Below are 13,480 nucleotides of genomic sequence, written 5' to 3'. Positions count from 1 at the left end.
CACTTTTGTCACCAGATCATCTCGTTCTTCCTGTGTGGATGAAGATGAGTGTTTAGCCCTTTGTGACCCTCTGCAAAGGATAAACTGTGATGCTGATAGCTTGTCTGAAAGCTGCTTTGACAGTGGTTTGTCTACCTTGAGAGACTCAAACGAATATGATTCAGAAGTGGAATGGAGACATCAAAGAAGCTTTCAAAGGCCACACTGTATGCAGGACAGTTCTGGGGGTGATGCTTCTGATACAGATGTAAGCTCCAGTCTTATTGCATTGCTAAGAGACACCTTTGTTTGGAGGCAAAATTAGCTCCCTGTTTGTAAAGTGAAATCTATCTTTTTCACATAAGTCAGGGAACCTAAATTGTCTTTACCTGGGTTATAAGCATTAAAACAGAATTAATAGGATACTTTTGTGGATGTTTAAGGGAACACTCTGTGGTTTAAAAACAGTCCCATTTTAACTGGTTTTATAGACCCGTTAATGAAGCTATAACTTTTCATAAGTTTGTAAAAGTGAATTTAATATTTGTGAAAGTTGATAAATTGTTAGCCCTGAAGATTAAAGTCCTCCTCCTTATCAACAGAAGAGATACAAAGAGGTAGTACATCACCCACAGCCTCCCGATGTGCCTTGGCAGTGATGTGAAAAGAGAATAATAATAATAATAGTATTTATTAACACTTACAACATTTTACATGCAGAGATCTCAAAAGACTTAACAACATAGGAAAGCATTGTTGTCTTCATTTGACTAAAGAGGAAACTGAAATGGAGATAGATGTAGTGACTTACTGTGAGGCAGTGACAAAGCTGGGCATAGAATACTGGCCTCCTGGTTCCTAAGTAGCTCAGTCTCCCTGACTCTTCAGTCCCTGATCATTATGTTGAGAATGCTACTAAGGGTACCAATTAATGTCAACTGCGGTGACTTTGTTCAATGAGTTTGAGCTTCTTAATTGAAGTATTTCTTTCATAACTTTTGAAGTAATTTTTCTCACTGTTTATTGTAATCCTTTTGAATCTAAAAAATTCCTTGCTGAAATCTTTTATTCCTATTACATCTGGAAACCAGATCGATGTTATAGAGTTGTTTATGAGTACTAGGCATTTGGCACTGATAGTTTTTGAGAACACTAAAGTAGAGAAAGATATTTGTTTTGGGGGAAAAAAATCCCGGATACATAACACTGCAAAGCACTATTCTTTTTCTGATTTGAGATATTACAAAAATAGTAAAATTTGCTGGTACTTGCAGGTTCCGGAGATCAGGGATGAAGAGGCTTATAGCCCTGACAACACCAGTACAGCAGAAGACTGGAAACCCTCCCAACCAGTCAGTCGAAGCAGCTCTAGTGCTTCAACAAGGAGGTGTCTCCCTGCCCTCTCACCACAGGTAACCAGTCCAGAGCAATTTTTTATTTTAGTTTGACATACTTGACTATACTGCAATTTTTTTCTCATTTTTAATATGGATTTGGTGGGCTCTTTTTGTGTTTAGACAGACACAATAGACTGTAACCTGAAATACCCTAATTCAGAGAAGGCTTACAAGATCGTTCTTGCTGGAGATGCAGCAGTAGGGAAATCCAGTTTCCTTATGAGACTTTGCAAGAATGAATTTCGAGGAAACACCAGTGCAACTCTGGGTAAGGATTTGAGATCTAAAGCATATGGGTGCCTAAATGTGTATTAGGTTGGGGAAACTAAATGGTTGTGTTTATCTTCTGGAACATGCTCCATGTTTTATAAACATCCTTTGCACAAAGACACCCATTAAAATCTGTGTGAAGGGGCTGCAGTATCAAGATCCTTTAACCTACTTTAAAAAAAAATCCTCTTTTAATTTTCCATTATTATCTTTTTCCTGCTATGATTGCCACCCCCCAGCACACCCCTTGTGGCCCCTCATGGACCTGCAGTTGCACTGCACTCAGGGCCCCTGGGATTCTTTCAGCAAATTAGGTTGGTTCAAAACCATGTACCCTCTTCCTGGGGTCTGATTTATTAAGACTTCCTACAAAGTGTAACTCACTTAGTTAATTTCCCCAGTTTATCCCCACTCTGGATCCATATGAGTCTCTTACTCCTCTTCAGGTGGTCTCCCAGCCTCCTTTCTGGAACTGAGGTTGAACTTTAAATTGTCACTTCCTGTCCCTCAAGTCAGAAGTCTCCAGCTTCCCACCTTGGAATGGGGTTGTAATTTAGGCAATTACACAGGTCTCTCTGCTCAAGACAGGAACCCCCAGCTCTCCTCCTGGAGCAGAGTGTACTTCAAGAAGTTACTCTGTCTCTCTCCTTAAAGTAGGATCCTCAGCCTTCTAGATAATTCAGAAGTTATTAGCTCTCTCCTTAAACCAGGAGTCCTTCATCTGGAGTACATCTTCATTTAGGTCACCAGAGGAGCCTCAGCCAGATTCTCCTCCAACTGACTCTTTTCCTCTAATTAGTCCTTTTAATCCTCATGCTAGGAGGGTTCAGCAGGCAAACTTTCTCCTTCTGATGTCATCCTTGGTATTAGGGGAGGCGGCGTATACGCTAGTTCACTTCTCCCAGCTCATCTCCAGTTGGTCCGGTCAGAATGGAGCCTTGCCACACCCACCCTTCAGTAACTTACTTTCTCCAAACAATACTTATACTCAGAACTGCTTTCTCTCTACCAGTACCTCTTATTATCTAGGTCTTTACATATATCAAACCCTCCCAGAATCTTAAACGGGCTTGCAAGTGGGCAGGCGGAAGGGGGACACTTAAGGATCCCAACCCTTATCTCTGTCCTTTTTCATATAATTTTCTCTTCAGCCTTTCTTCTTCAAAGTATTCGTAAAGCCTGGAATAGCTCTAATTCAAATACAATTGGAGATATTTTAAGAGCTTGGAGGTCTCAACATTCCAATCTATATTATCACATCCATGAACTACTATAGTTATATTAAGTTCAAAGCTTAATTTTTTTGTCTGCCCATCAAATCACTTGTGTGTTTATTTGTTGTGATTTGAGGGTTTTTTGTTTGTTTGCCCCTTGTTTGGAATAAGATCTACTATACAAAATATTTTCTGTCCTTCTGTAAAAGGCTTTTATAATGTAACATATGTGGAGCTTTTTGTTTATGATGTGAAATTTGCATCAGTACTCCTGAGTAAATGCATAAGAGGATGTTTTAATTTTTTCCCCCTAAAATCAATTGATTATGCACCATAATACACTGGGGGGATTACTGCGTTTTTTTGGGGTGTTTTAACTCTAGAGCTCTTTCTCACAATGTACTAAATGCCTTGTAATTTGAAATGGCTGTTACAGCCTATTATTTGAAGTATATCACACTGTTATTCATTTGTAATGATGTTGGTAATGGTATTAACGTACTTCTTAAATCAAAGCCAATATTATGTCCACTGACTAGTTTTGTACACTTTATATTTCTTTTTAAGGAGTTGATTTTCAAATGAAAAGGCTTGTTGTTGATGGAGAACCTACAGTGCTCCAGCTATGGGACACAGCAGGACAGGAGAGGTTAGTAATGTTCAACAGATTACTAGGATGTAGATGTGAATTGACTTGTTTCTTAGTGAAGAATTTGTATTAGCATCTGACTTTTTTCCTAGTTGTAAGAAAAATAGTAACAGTTTCTTGTCCACATTATTTCTCCTATTTTTACTTTTACCTTCCTTACTTTTGCTATTACAGACCTTTACCTTTGTAAAGGCTCAGTCTTACAAGATGTTCAATGACCTAAATTTCTATTTGGGTCCTTGACCTTGATTCCCATTTAGCACAGCCAATTGTCTCTTCTGTGATATTTTAAGAGAAGCATAATAAACTTGCACAAGTTGCTGAATTCTCATAAATGGATCTGTAAACTATCTGTGTAGTTTTATAAACCCAATAAAATCCCATGAGATCCTGGACAGCAAAGAGCCAATACGTTTTAGCTGACACAGTTGTATGTATATTAAGGTGCTTGATCTAATTCCACTGAAGTCAGTTATAATCTTTCCATTCACTTCAGTAGAATTTGTATTGGGCATGCTATCTACTTTTGCATTGAGTGAAGTCGGTGTAGTATGTGGAATAGAAAAGTAAGATATATTTGGCCCACTCCTTCTTCTTCATTACGTGAAGATCTCAAATGTGCAATGTAATTGCCTTGTCTGTCATCTTAGTTTTAGAGTAGGTCACAGTACGTTTACAGGAAAAAAAAACCCCTCTATAATTGAGGGACTCATCCCTGTTGTAAATCCATTGGTTTCATATTCCACACCCATTTTATTGACTTCAGAGATGTTATACTAGAAAAGAATTTGGCCTGCTGTGTTTATGAACTTTGCCTCTCAGACAAGAATATAAACATGCTACCATATCATCGAAACACCAGTTTGAAGAAGGTGTCCTTCGTGTGCATTGCTGTTTACTGCAAAGTGTTGTCTGACTGCGGTATAGGATACTGCAGGTTTTAATGGAGTGTTTACAGAAGTGCATAAATAATTTGGAAAAACCTTTATATGAATTCAGTAATATATGCAAGTTTGTCACATACTTCTTAAGATGGCTTTTGGGGAGACAAAGGTATTAAACAGACTAAGCTAATACAATAATGATTCATTATTAATTATAGTAATATTTAATCTGTGTTTAAAATGTTTCAAACATCATTTTTTTCTAAAAGATTTCGAAGTATTGCCAAGTCGTATTTCAGAAGAGCAGATGGTGTGTTACTGTTGTATGATGTGACATGTGAAAAGAGTTTTCTTAATGTACGAGAATGGGTGGATATGATTGAGGTAAGAACTTAACTGTGTGAAATTTGCAAAGTACACTTACTACGTAGTCATTTTAATATTTTTTTTATTAGGAAATGGGCATTTCCATTGGGAGAACTCTGGTATGAGTCAGAACCATGGAGTCCTTTTAGAGATACTTGTTTTAAAATCTGCATTAAGGTGGTTGCGTTGCAGAATTGGCCAACATACAGTTTCCACTAGTAATGCAAGTTAAATGCACTGCTGTCAGAATACAAGAGATTAAACTAAATCCTGACACAAGCTTCTCTGCTCTCATTAAAGTTGATGAAATGTGGTGTTTGGTATCACAAAATACCATGGAATCAACCATTTCATGTTGTTTCCCTCATCTTGTCTGAATATCTCACTTCCCTTTGATATGAAAATGCAATACTCACCCATTTCAAATACTTTATGGGAACAAGCTCAATTTTCCTTGTGGTCTCTGCCACAGTACAGTGTTTCTTCCTGTACAACCACCATCTTTCCTATAATCCACAGCAGTGTTTTCCCCTGTAGCTTTATCTTATTATTACCCTTTTGTGTTACCTGAATACTAATTTGCATTAATAAAAAGGGCTTCCCTCCTTTGTCCAAAGGTGTTTAATGGAAAGGAAGGTGATTAGAATAAAATTTCATTTGCCACTTAGAAAGAATGCTTTTTTTACCATGGGAATTGTATTAGCCCATTTCTAGGGGTAATTGTGTCATATAAAATAACATAAGAATGGACATAATGTGTCAGACCAATTGCCTGTCTAGCCCTGTGTCCTGTCTTCTGACAATTGCCAGTACCTAATGCTTCAGAGGCAATGAACAGAACAGGGCAATTTCTTGTGATGCATCCTATTGTGCAGTCCCAGCTTCTGGAAGTTGGAGATTTAGAGACACTTGGAGCATGGGGTTACTTTCCTGACCATCTTGGCTGATAGCCATTGATGGACCTGTCTGCTATGTACTTATCTATTTTTTGAACCCAGTTAAACTTTTGGCCTTCACAACATCCCATAGCAATGAGTTCCACAGGTAGACGCTGCGCTATGTGAAGAAATTATTTCTTTCTATGTTGATTTTAAATCCACTGCCAATTAATTTTATCAGGTGACCCCTAGTTCTGATGTTATGCAAAAGGGTAAATAACACTTTCTTATTTATTTTTTTCCACACCATTCATAATTTTATAGACCTCCTATCATATCCCTGACTTAGTCTTATCTTTTCTAAAATGAACAGTCCCTGTCTTTTTAATCTCTCCTCGGATGGAAGCTGTTCTGTGTTCCTAATAATTTTTGTTGTCCTTATCTATACCTTTTCCAATTCTAATGTGTCCATGTTTAGCCATAATGGGCAGAGTGTTCATTTCCATAAGAGTTATCTAGCAAATACAATTCTTGTTGGAAATGCATTCACTCCTGGTAGGTTCACTATTAAGATGGCTATTTTAAGATATACATTGTTTTATCTGCAAAGTGTTCAACATGACAGGTGTTCAACATATTTTAACTATCATTTCTTGCATTAATATTGCATTGGTTTTAGATGTTTTGGTGGTGAAGTAATTAATATGATGTCTGCTCCAACAACCTGCTGATATATTTGACCTCTTTTGTATTCAGAATTTTCCAAAGGTAAATAAACAATATATTTATTATAGGATGCAACTCACGAGAATATTCCAATTATGATGGTGGGTAACAAGGCAGATCTTCGCCAAACAGTTTCAGAACAAGGACAAAAATGTGTATCAATCAACTATGGAGAAAAATTGGCCATGGTAAGACCTATATCTAATTGTTTCAAATTCAACTCCTCTTAAAAACTTTAAGACGAGGTCTGGATAATTCACAAAAATAATTGAGAGGCAAAGAGTCTTCTACTTTATAATCACCAAGATGGAATTTGTCCTTGGATGGGTAATGCATACTTGATCGGGTTGAAAAATGTCACCAAATAATGGTTATTTGCTAGTCTCTATGAATGAGTTAGCTGTCTCAATCCAGAGTCATCATCACAAATTGGCACATTCTTGACATTCTCAGAAACGTGGTCAAGAAATTCATGAGTCTGAATAGGACGACCAGATAACAAGTGTGAAAAATCAAGACGGATGGGTGGGGGGCAATGGGCGCCTACATAAGACAAAGCCCCGAATATCGGGACCGACCCTACAAAATCAGGACATCTGGTTACCCTAAGTATGAGACTTAACTTGCTCACTCAGCATGAGTTCATGTTTGTACTCTACTACAAGTGTGAGGCACATTACTGAGAGCAGGGCCAGTTCCAGGCACCAGCACAGCAAGCAGATGCTTGGGGCGGCCAATGGAAAGGGGCGGCACATCTGTCCCTTCAGCGGCATGTCCCTCAGTCCCTCTCGGAGGGAAGGACCTGCTGCCGAATGGCCGTCACTGCTTCATTCTTCGGCAGTAGAGCAGCGGCCAAAGTTCCACTTTTTTTTTGCCACTTGGGGCAGCAAAAACGCTGGAGCTGGCCCTAACTGAGAGGATGTGAGGAAACTAGCTTCTGCTTCTCTTGTACCCATAGATGTTCTGAAGTTGAAGTATTTTGGTTTCTGAAGCCCAGATTATCAAAGGTTTTAGCTGCCTACCTCTCCTTGAAATCAGTAGAATGTGGGCAACTAAATACTTTCAAGGATCTAGGCCTAAGTAATTCTGTACCACTCTAGCTATGACTGCAGCAGTTTTGGCATGATTTGTTGCATAGGAAAATATAAACAAGATTCCAGGAACTTGTACAGTAGATCTGCACATCCTGGTTGCTGTGGAGCTGCTTTTTATGGGATTCCCCACACCACCGGGGGCAGAGTTTTTTGGTTAGCCAGCAGTGGAGCAAGAGTTTACTCTGTTGGTAGATCTGTGACAGGGCAGAAGCAGTGGCCATTCTCTGTGCAAAGATGTGTGGGCCTAGAGCTGTGGATGCTAATGTAGCTTGGTAGTTAAATACCAAATGTCAGGGGTTCTGGAAATATGGTAAGTAGAATGTAAGCTCCAGTAACAGCTTCAAAGCTTCTGCTGCTGGTTTACAGCCTCACAGACAAGATTATTCAGGCTGGACCTTGGGACCGGGATTTGTTCCTGAATCAGTTACATATCTTAAATGCTCTTAAGTTTAAAAAGCTATAAAACTGAAAATAACTTACTGGTACTTTATTTCTGTAGTATTAAAGCAAACATCTGCAAAGTATTAAAAGGACCAAAAAAATCCTGTTCACTTTAATTTGTTAAATCTGTTTTTCAGTAGTTCTTAAACTTTCCGAGGAAATTATTTGCAGTAAACATTTAGACGTAACTGTACAATAGACAATGTAGCTGATCCTTTTATTTTCTTCTCACAGACTTATAATGCACTCTTTTGTGAAACAAGTGCTAAAGATGGATCTAATATAGTAGAAGCAGTTCTTCATCTTGCTCGGTATGTAGTCATGTTTCTAATATCAAATATTAGCTTTTTTGGTTAATATATATTATATTTACTTTATAAATGAATGTAAAACAGGCTTCATTCTTAAGGTTTTACATGGCATATATTTTATTTTATAGAGTTCATTTTTATCTTACCTGATCCTAGTACAACAGTTTTCAGTGTTAAATATCTATATTCTAAACACATTTAAATTATGTGTATATGTATATAAATATATCTCTGTTGAATATAGATACTTAACATTGAAAATTATTGTACTGGAATCAACTAAGATCAAAATGGGACTCTGTAAATAAAATATATGTGCCTTGTAAATCCTTTAAAAATAAACATAAAACAAGATTCATAATTGAATAAGTGAATCAAACAAATGACTAAAGAATCTACACCACAAACACTAAAATAATATTAACATATATATACAGACAAAATTATGTTAAAGTGGAGCTCAAATATGGATCCCATTCTTTTAAAAATGTCTCTGGTTGATAAATTATACTTTCTAATGAGATACATTCATTTATTCTTTTAATCTTTTCATACACTGAAGACACATTTGGTTTTGTATCATTATATATGATTTTGCGACAGATAATTTTAATCACATACATTTTCCTTGATCTCTACTGAATGTAACTTTTCTCTAAACTATTTAAAATTCAGACATCTGGATTAAATAAAAAGAATCTCATCTAGCAAAGCTTGCATGTACTTGATAAATTCTGACCAAAACATTGCAATTTTCCTATAGTTTCCAGACTAGTATTAATTATGATTACTGGTGTGTATATATAATTTTTAAAGGATCAGCAATATGTATTACATTTAATACATGGAGGTCCAAACTGGAGTCAGTTGCCCATCATATTTATTTGTTTTTATTCTGTAGCTTGATATGAGAATCAAGTCTTTTGACTTGAAAGGTCAATATTTGGCTATTTCATGCTGCAGTATTTTTAACAGTAATAACTTGAATAAAAAATTGGATTATTGGAAAGAAGTAATGCTGTCTGTTCAGTCAGAAAATGGAAAAATACCTATACTTCCAGTGAGAACAGGCGTAGCAGAAGTATAGTCATTTATTTATATTCAAATGTCAATACAAAGTTAATTGTTAACTTGTATGACTCATTTCCAGGCACCTGACTATGAATGTAACAGTGCATTGTGCTGTTAGAAATTTCTACAGCACAGTTACATAATGTTACATCACAGGTGAAAAAACACATTAAAGGCAGCATTTGATTACAATAGTTCAATGATTATAATAGTTCAATTTTGTGAAGGGACAAACTGCTCTTCCCATCTTGCCTATCCCCTTTACAATACCTTGAATATATGATTTGAACCAGTCTGTTCACTGGCTTGGTGAAAGTTCATTTCTGAGGGATCTGTTAATATTTGCTATGTTTGAGAGCAATGGCAGATGCACCAGACGCTGTCCAACAGTTTGGTTTGAGATGGATGGTTATACTCGGGGATTAATATTTCCCATTCCCTGGAAGTAACATCTTTAACTTAACATTTCATGGGAAAGTTAGACTTCCAGACCCCTGTTACCTGTATTTAGGGTTTGATTCTGCCACTGTTACTCATTTTAAGTAGTGCAATATTGATGTCAGTAACTGGTTTCAGTGGAACTACTCGGTCTGAGAATTGGGACTTTACAAGACACATGAATAATACTGGTACAAAATTGAAAATCACATGTACAGATAAACCAGTTACAAGCATCTTTATAACAAACTGGCTAACGATAAGCACCATTTTTCAGAATAGATTTATAATTGTATAATAGTTTCTTACTTTAGTATATGAATATCTAGGACCCTTTGCTTTCCTCTTCTGGGATATGAGGAGGGGAACAAATAAAAGAAAAATGGGCTAAAAAGGAATGGAAAACATGACTAATTGTCTAGACCTCAAATTGGAGTTATATAATTAATAGTTTTCGCATAATAACTATGCTTATTCCTTCTGCTAATTTTGCACTTTGGCAGAGCACTTTGTATAGAATTATTGCTGCCATTCCAAAGCAGAAACTGTAGACAATGTCACTCAGTTCCCATCCTTTCACTGATTTCATAAACTAAAAACATTTATCCTTTTAGGCAGTTTGTGAATTTACGTTATAAAGCAGTGGCTGACAGTGGGCAGTGCATTCCTTTTTATTGCTCTGTGTAACATATTTTGAGTAGTATCAGAGGGGTAGCCATGTTAGTCTGGATCTGTAAAAAGCAACAAAGAGTCCTATGGCACCTACTAGACTAACAGATGTATTGGAGCTTTCGTGAGTGAATACCCACTTAATCAGAGGCATGTAATGGAAATTTCCAGAGGCAGGTATAAATATGCAGGCAAGAATCAGTCTAGAGATAACGAGATTAGTTCAGTCAGCGAGGATGAGGCCCTCTTCTAGCAGTTGAGGTGTGAACACCAAGGGAGGAGAAAGTGCTTTTGTAGTTGGCTAAGGGAAAAACTGCTTTTGTAGTTGGCTAAAAGCAGTTTCTCCTCCTTTTGGTATTCACACCTCAACTTCTAGAAGAGGGCCTCATCTTCCCTGATTAAACTAATCTCATTATCTCAAGACTGATTCTTGCCTGCATATTTATACCTCCCTCTGGAAATTCCCATTGCATGCTTCTGATGAAGTGGGTATTCACCCATGAAAGCTTATGCTCCAATACATCTGTTAGTCTATAAGGTGCCACAGGATTTTGTTGATATTTTGAGTAGAAATGCCAAGATACAGTTTGGTGAATGTAATTTATTTCATTGCTATCTTACAGTGAAGTGCGAAAAAGAAGTGACAATGAAGACACAAGGTCCGTAACCAACCTGGCTGAGCCAACTGTCAAAAAATCAACACTAATGAAGAACTGCTGTAATATATAATTAACAAATTCCCTTTCTGCCCTAAATAATTTTACTTTTGTATTTTTATCACTTTTAAAAATGAAGGATTTACATGAAGTTGTTCTCCTTGCTATGGATTTATATGTATATAGTAGTTGCAGAACTTGAGAAATTCAGTTCCTACTTTCTGCTGCTCTGCACTGGTGCACTTGCCATGCCTCACAGGCTGTGGTTTGATCTCACTTATATCAGTGTATGTCAATAAAATTAGAGAAATTACATTGGTTTAAAAATGGTCTGAGATCAGAATCAAGGCTTCTACTTTTGCCGGGAATTTATGATAGTCAGTACAGTACTGTATTTTCATTTCATTCATCTAGACATTTCCTTATAAAGTGAAAGAGGCTTCACAAACTGAAGACACTATAATAATTTATTTTAAACCCAGGATATTCAGAGCCCAGGGGAAATTCCATCGTTACTAATTTTGCCTAGGACTGCAAATGTAGGTCAAATTAGACCTGTATGAAATATTCACAACAAACCATCCAGCCACTTGAAGGTTACCTAGGTTTGTCCAGGTTTGTCAAAAAGACTTGTCAAATTTTTGAACTTTTCAAGTGAGCTAGCTGAGTTTTGAGCATATCTCAGCAAATATATCGTGTTGCATCTATAAAGCAAAACTCAAGTCTGATCTCACACAGATCAAAACTGGAGGAAATACTTGCATGAATCCTGCAAAGCAAAAAGACAAATTATATACTGCTCTAACCTCAAGAGAGGTCCCAGTATCTACAGGATTTAGGAACACTGGGATGAATTAACGATACATTTCCTGCCTGTTTATAAATAAGACTGTTACTATTATTATAGGGGAATGTGAATTGTCCCTTCCTTCTTGTTTTTCAAATGTTTGCCATTGATATATATATGACAGTTTAGACAGCTAAAGTGATGGACTCTAATAGTACAGAAGAGTCTGTAGTAATCTGTTTTGTTAGTGAATCTTTAGGCCTTAAATCACCTGTTAGCAGCTGTACATGCACAAGACTCCATATTAAATTTTTATTAAAGGAATCAGTCAGCATGACCATAAGCTACTTTCTAAAAATCAGGCAATACTATTCCCATCAAGGTAAGGCCAAGGACTCTCAACTCCACGTGAAGTCAGTGGGAGCAACAGATGCTCAATCTCTCTGAAATTCAAGACATTGGTTTTATCGAGTTTTCTAAAAATCCCATAGTTTAGTACATATTTTAAATTGAAAGCCTAAAATCATTAATGTAAAAATGACACTATTATAGTATAATTATTAAAATAGGAGTACAAAAAAGCATCACACCCTAGTGACTTTGTTTAATCTTTTGTTTCCTTACTTAGGGCCAGTCCTGCAAATATTTAAGCATGTGAGTTACACTTTGCCTGCAGGTAGTCCCATTAAAACCAATTCATGTTTATAGGTATTTGCCAGGATCAGGAGCTTGGGGCCCAATCCTCCTCCTGTTAAAGTAAATGGCACAACTCCCACTGACTTCAATGGGAGTACTATTAGGACTCTTAATGGCTGAGCAAACTATTTCAGCCTTTTTTTGTGTATATTAAAAATAGGTCTCAAGCTGCAACCAGCCTGCCTAGTGTCAAACTTAGGTGAAGTTTTCGAGTCTGACCTCAAACCTGTGAAAAAGTGGATACTAGCTGTAGCAACATTAGATATTTTCTGAGCCACTACATCTTAAGAGTATAGCCTGTGACTGATAGTTAATTTTTATAAAATATAGACTTCCCTAGGGTAGGGTAGGGTAGTTTATCACTTGGAGTTTTGTTTTGTTTTGTTTTAAATTCCTTTTCAGGTGAAGAGATCTATGTTTTTAGGTATCCTTTTAAAGCTATGTTTTCTCAGAGATTTTATCCTCAAGTGACTAATCCTGAGCATTTTCCAGCAAGGCAAAGAAACTATGATGCCAAATAAAATTGGCACATCTATTATTTCTATATATTTTGGCCTCATAAAAGAAAATGTACTTGGGACCAAATCATGCCCCATAATATCCATGAGCTGAGGGGAACCTTTGCACACAGATCTATCTTATCCCACATGGGAGGGGTAAGGAGTCACCTACTTCTGCATCACCATCCTACCCCACCTGGCAGAAACATCTCTGTGGCTCTTGGATCTGTGCTGTGGGAGGTGAGAGGCTGGGAGCAGTGAGCAAGCTAGGCATATGGCCATGGAATATAAGCAGCCATTTTTCTACAGGGGCAGTCATGACCCAGGGAGCTTGGCTTTGCTGTCAAGGAGAAGAGATCAATGCGGATCACTGGGAATCCAGGATTTCTTCAGTGAGGGATGAGGGTTAATCCTCCCCCCCTCTTCTGAAGGAGTGAGTTGAGTGGAGCTCCAC

The 13,480-nt window shown here is 37.2% G+C and overlaps 1 protein-coding gene across 1 annotated transcript in view; it reads left to right on the top strand.

Annotated features, from left to right (window-relative positions):
• RASEF (RAS and EF-hand domain containing) overlaps positions 1-12,865 on the top strand; it is a 48,973-nt gene extending 36,108 nt beyond the window's left edge. The window contains exons 10-17 of the mRNA XM_032782387.1: positions 16-247; positions 1,254-1,391; positions 1,497-1,644; positions 3,428-3,509; positions 4,663-4,777; positions 6,432-6,551; positions 8,133-8,209; positions 11,011-12,865. Coding sequence (XP_032638278.1) covers positions 16-247; positions 1,254-1,391; positions 1,497-1,644; positions 3,428-3,509; positions 4,663-4,777; positions 6,432-6,551; positions 8,133-8,209; positions 11,011-11,116 — 1,018 coding nt within the window. The 3' untranslated portion in view covers positions 11,117-12,865. The remainder of the gene's footprint in view (positions 1-15; positions 248-1,253; positions 1,392-1,496; positions 1,645-3,427; positions 3,510-4,662; positions 4,778-6,431; positions 6,552-8,132; positions 8,210-11,010) is intronic.
• The last annotated feature ends 615 nt before the right edge of the window (positions 12,866-13,480 follow it).

This window comes from Chelonoidis abingdonii, chromosome 6, assembly GCF_003597395.2.
Source record: "Chelonoidis abingdonii isolate Lonesome George chromosome 6, CheloAbing_2.0, whole genome shotgun sequence".
Lineage (NCBI taxonomy): Eukaryota > Metazoa > Chordata > Testudines > Testudinidae > Chelonoidis > Chelonoidis abingdonii.
The sequence above is the reverse complement of the archived record's forward strand: the minus strand, read 5'-3'. Positions and strand labels throughout refer to the sequence as shown.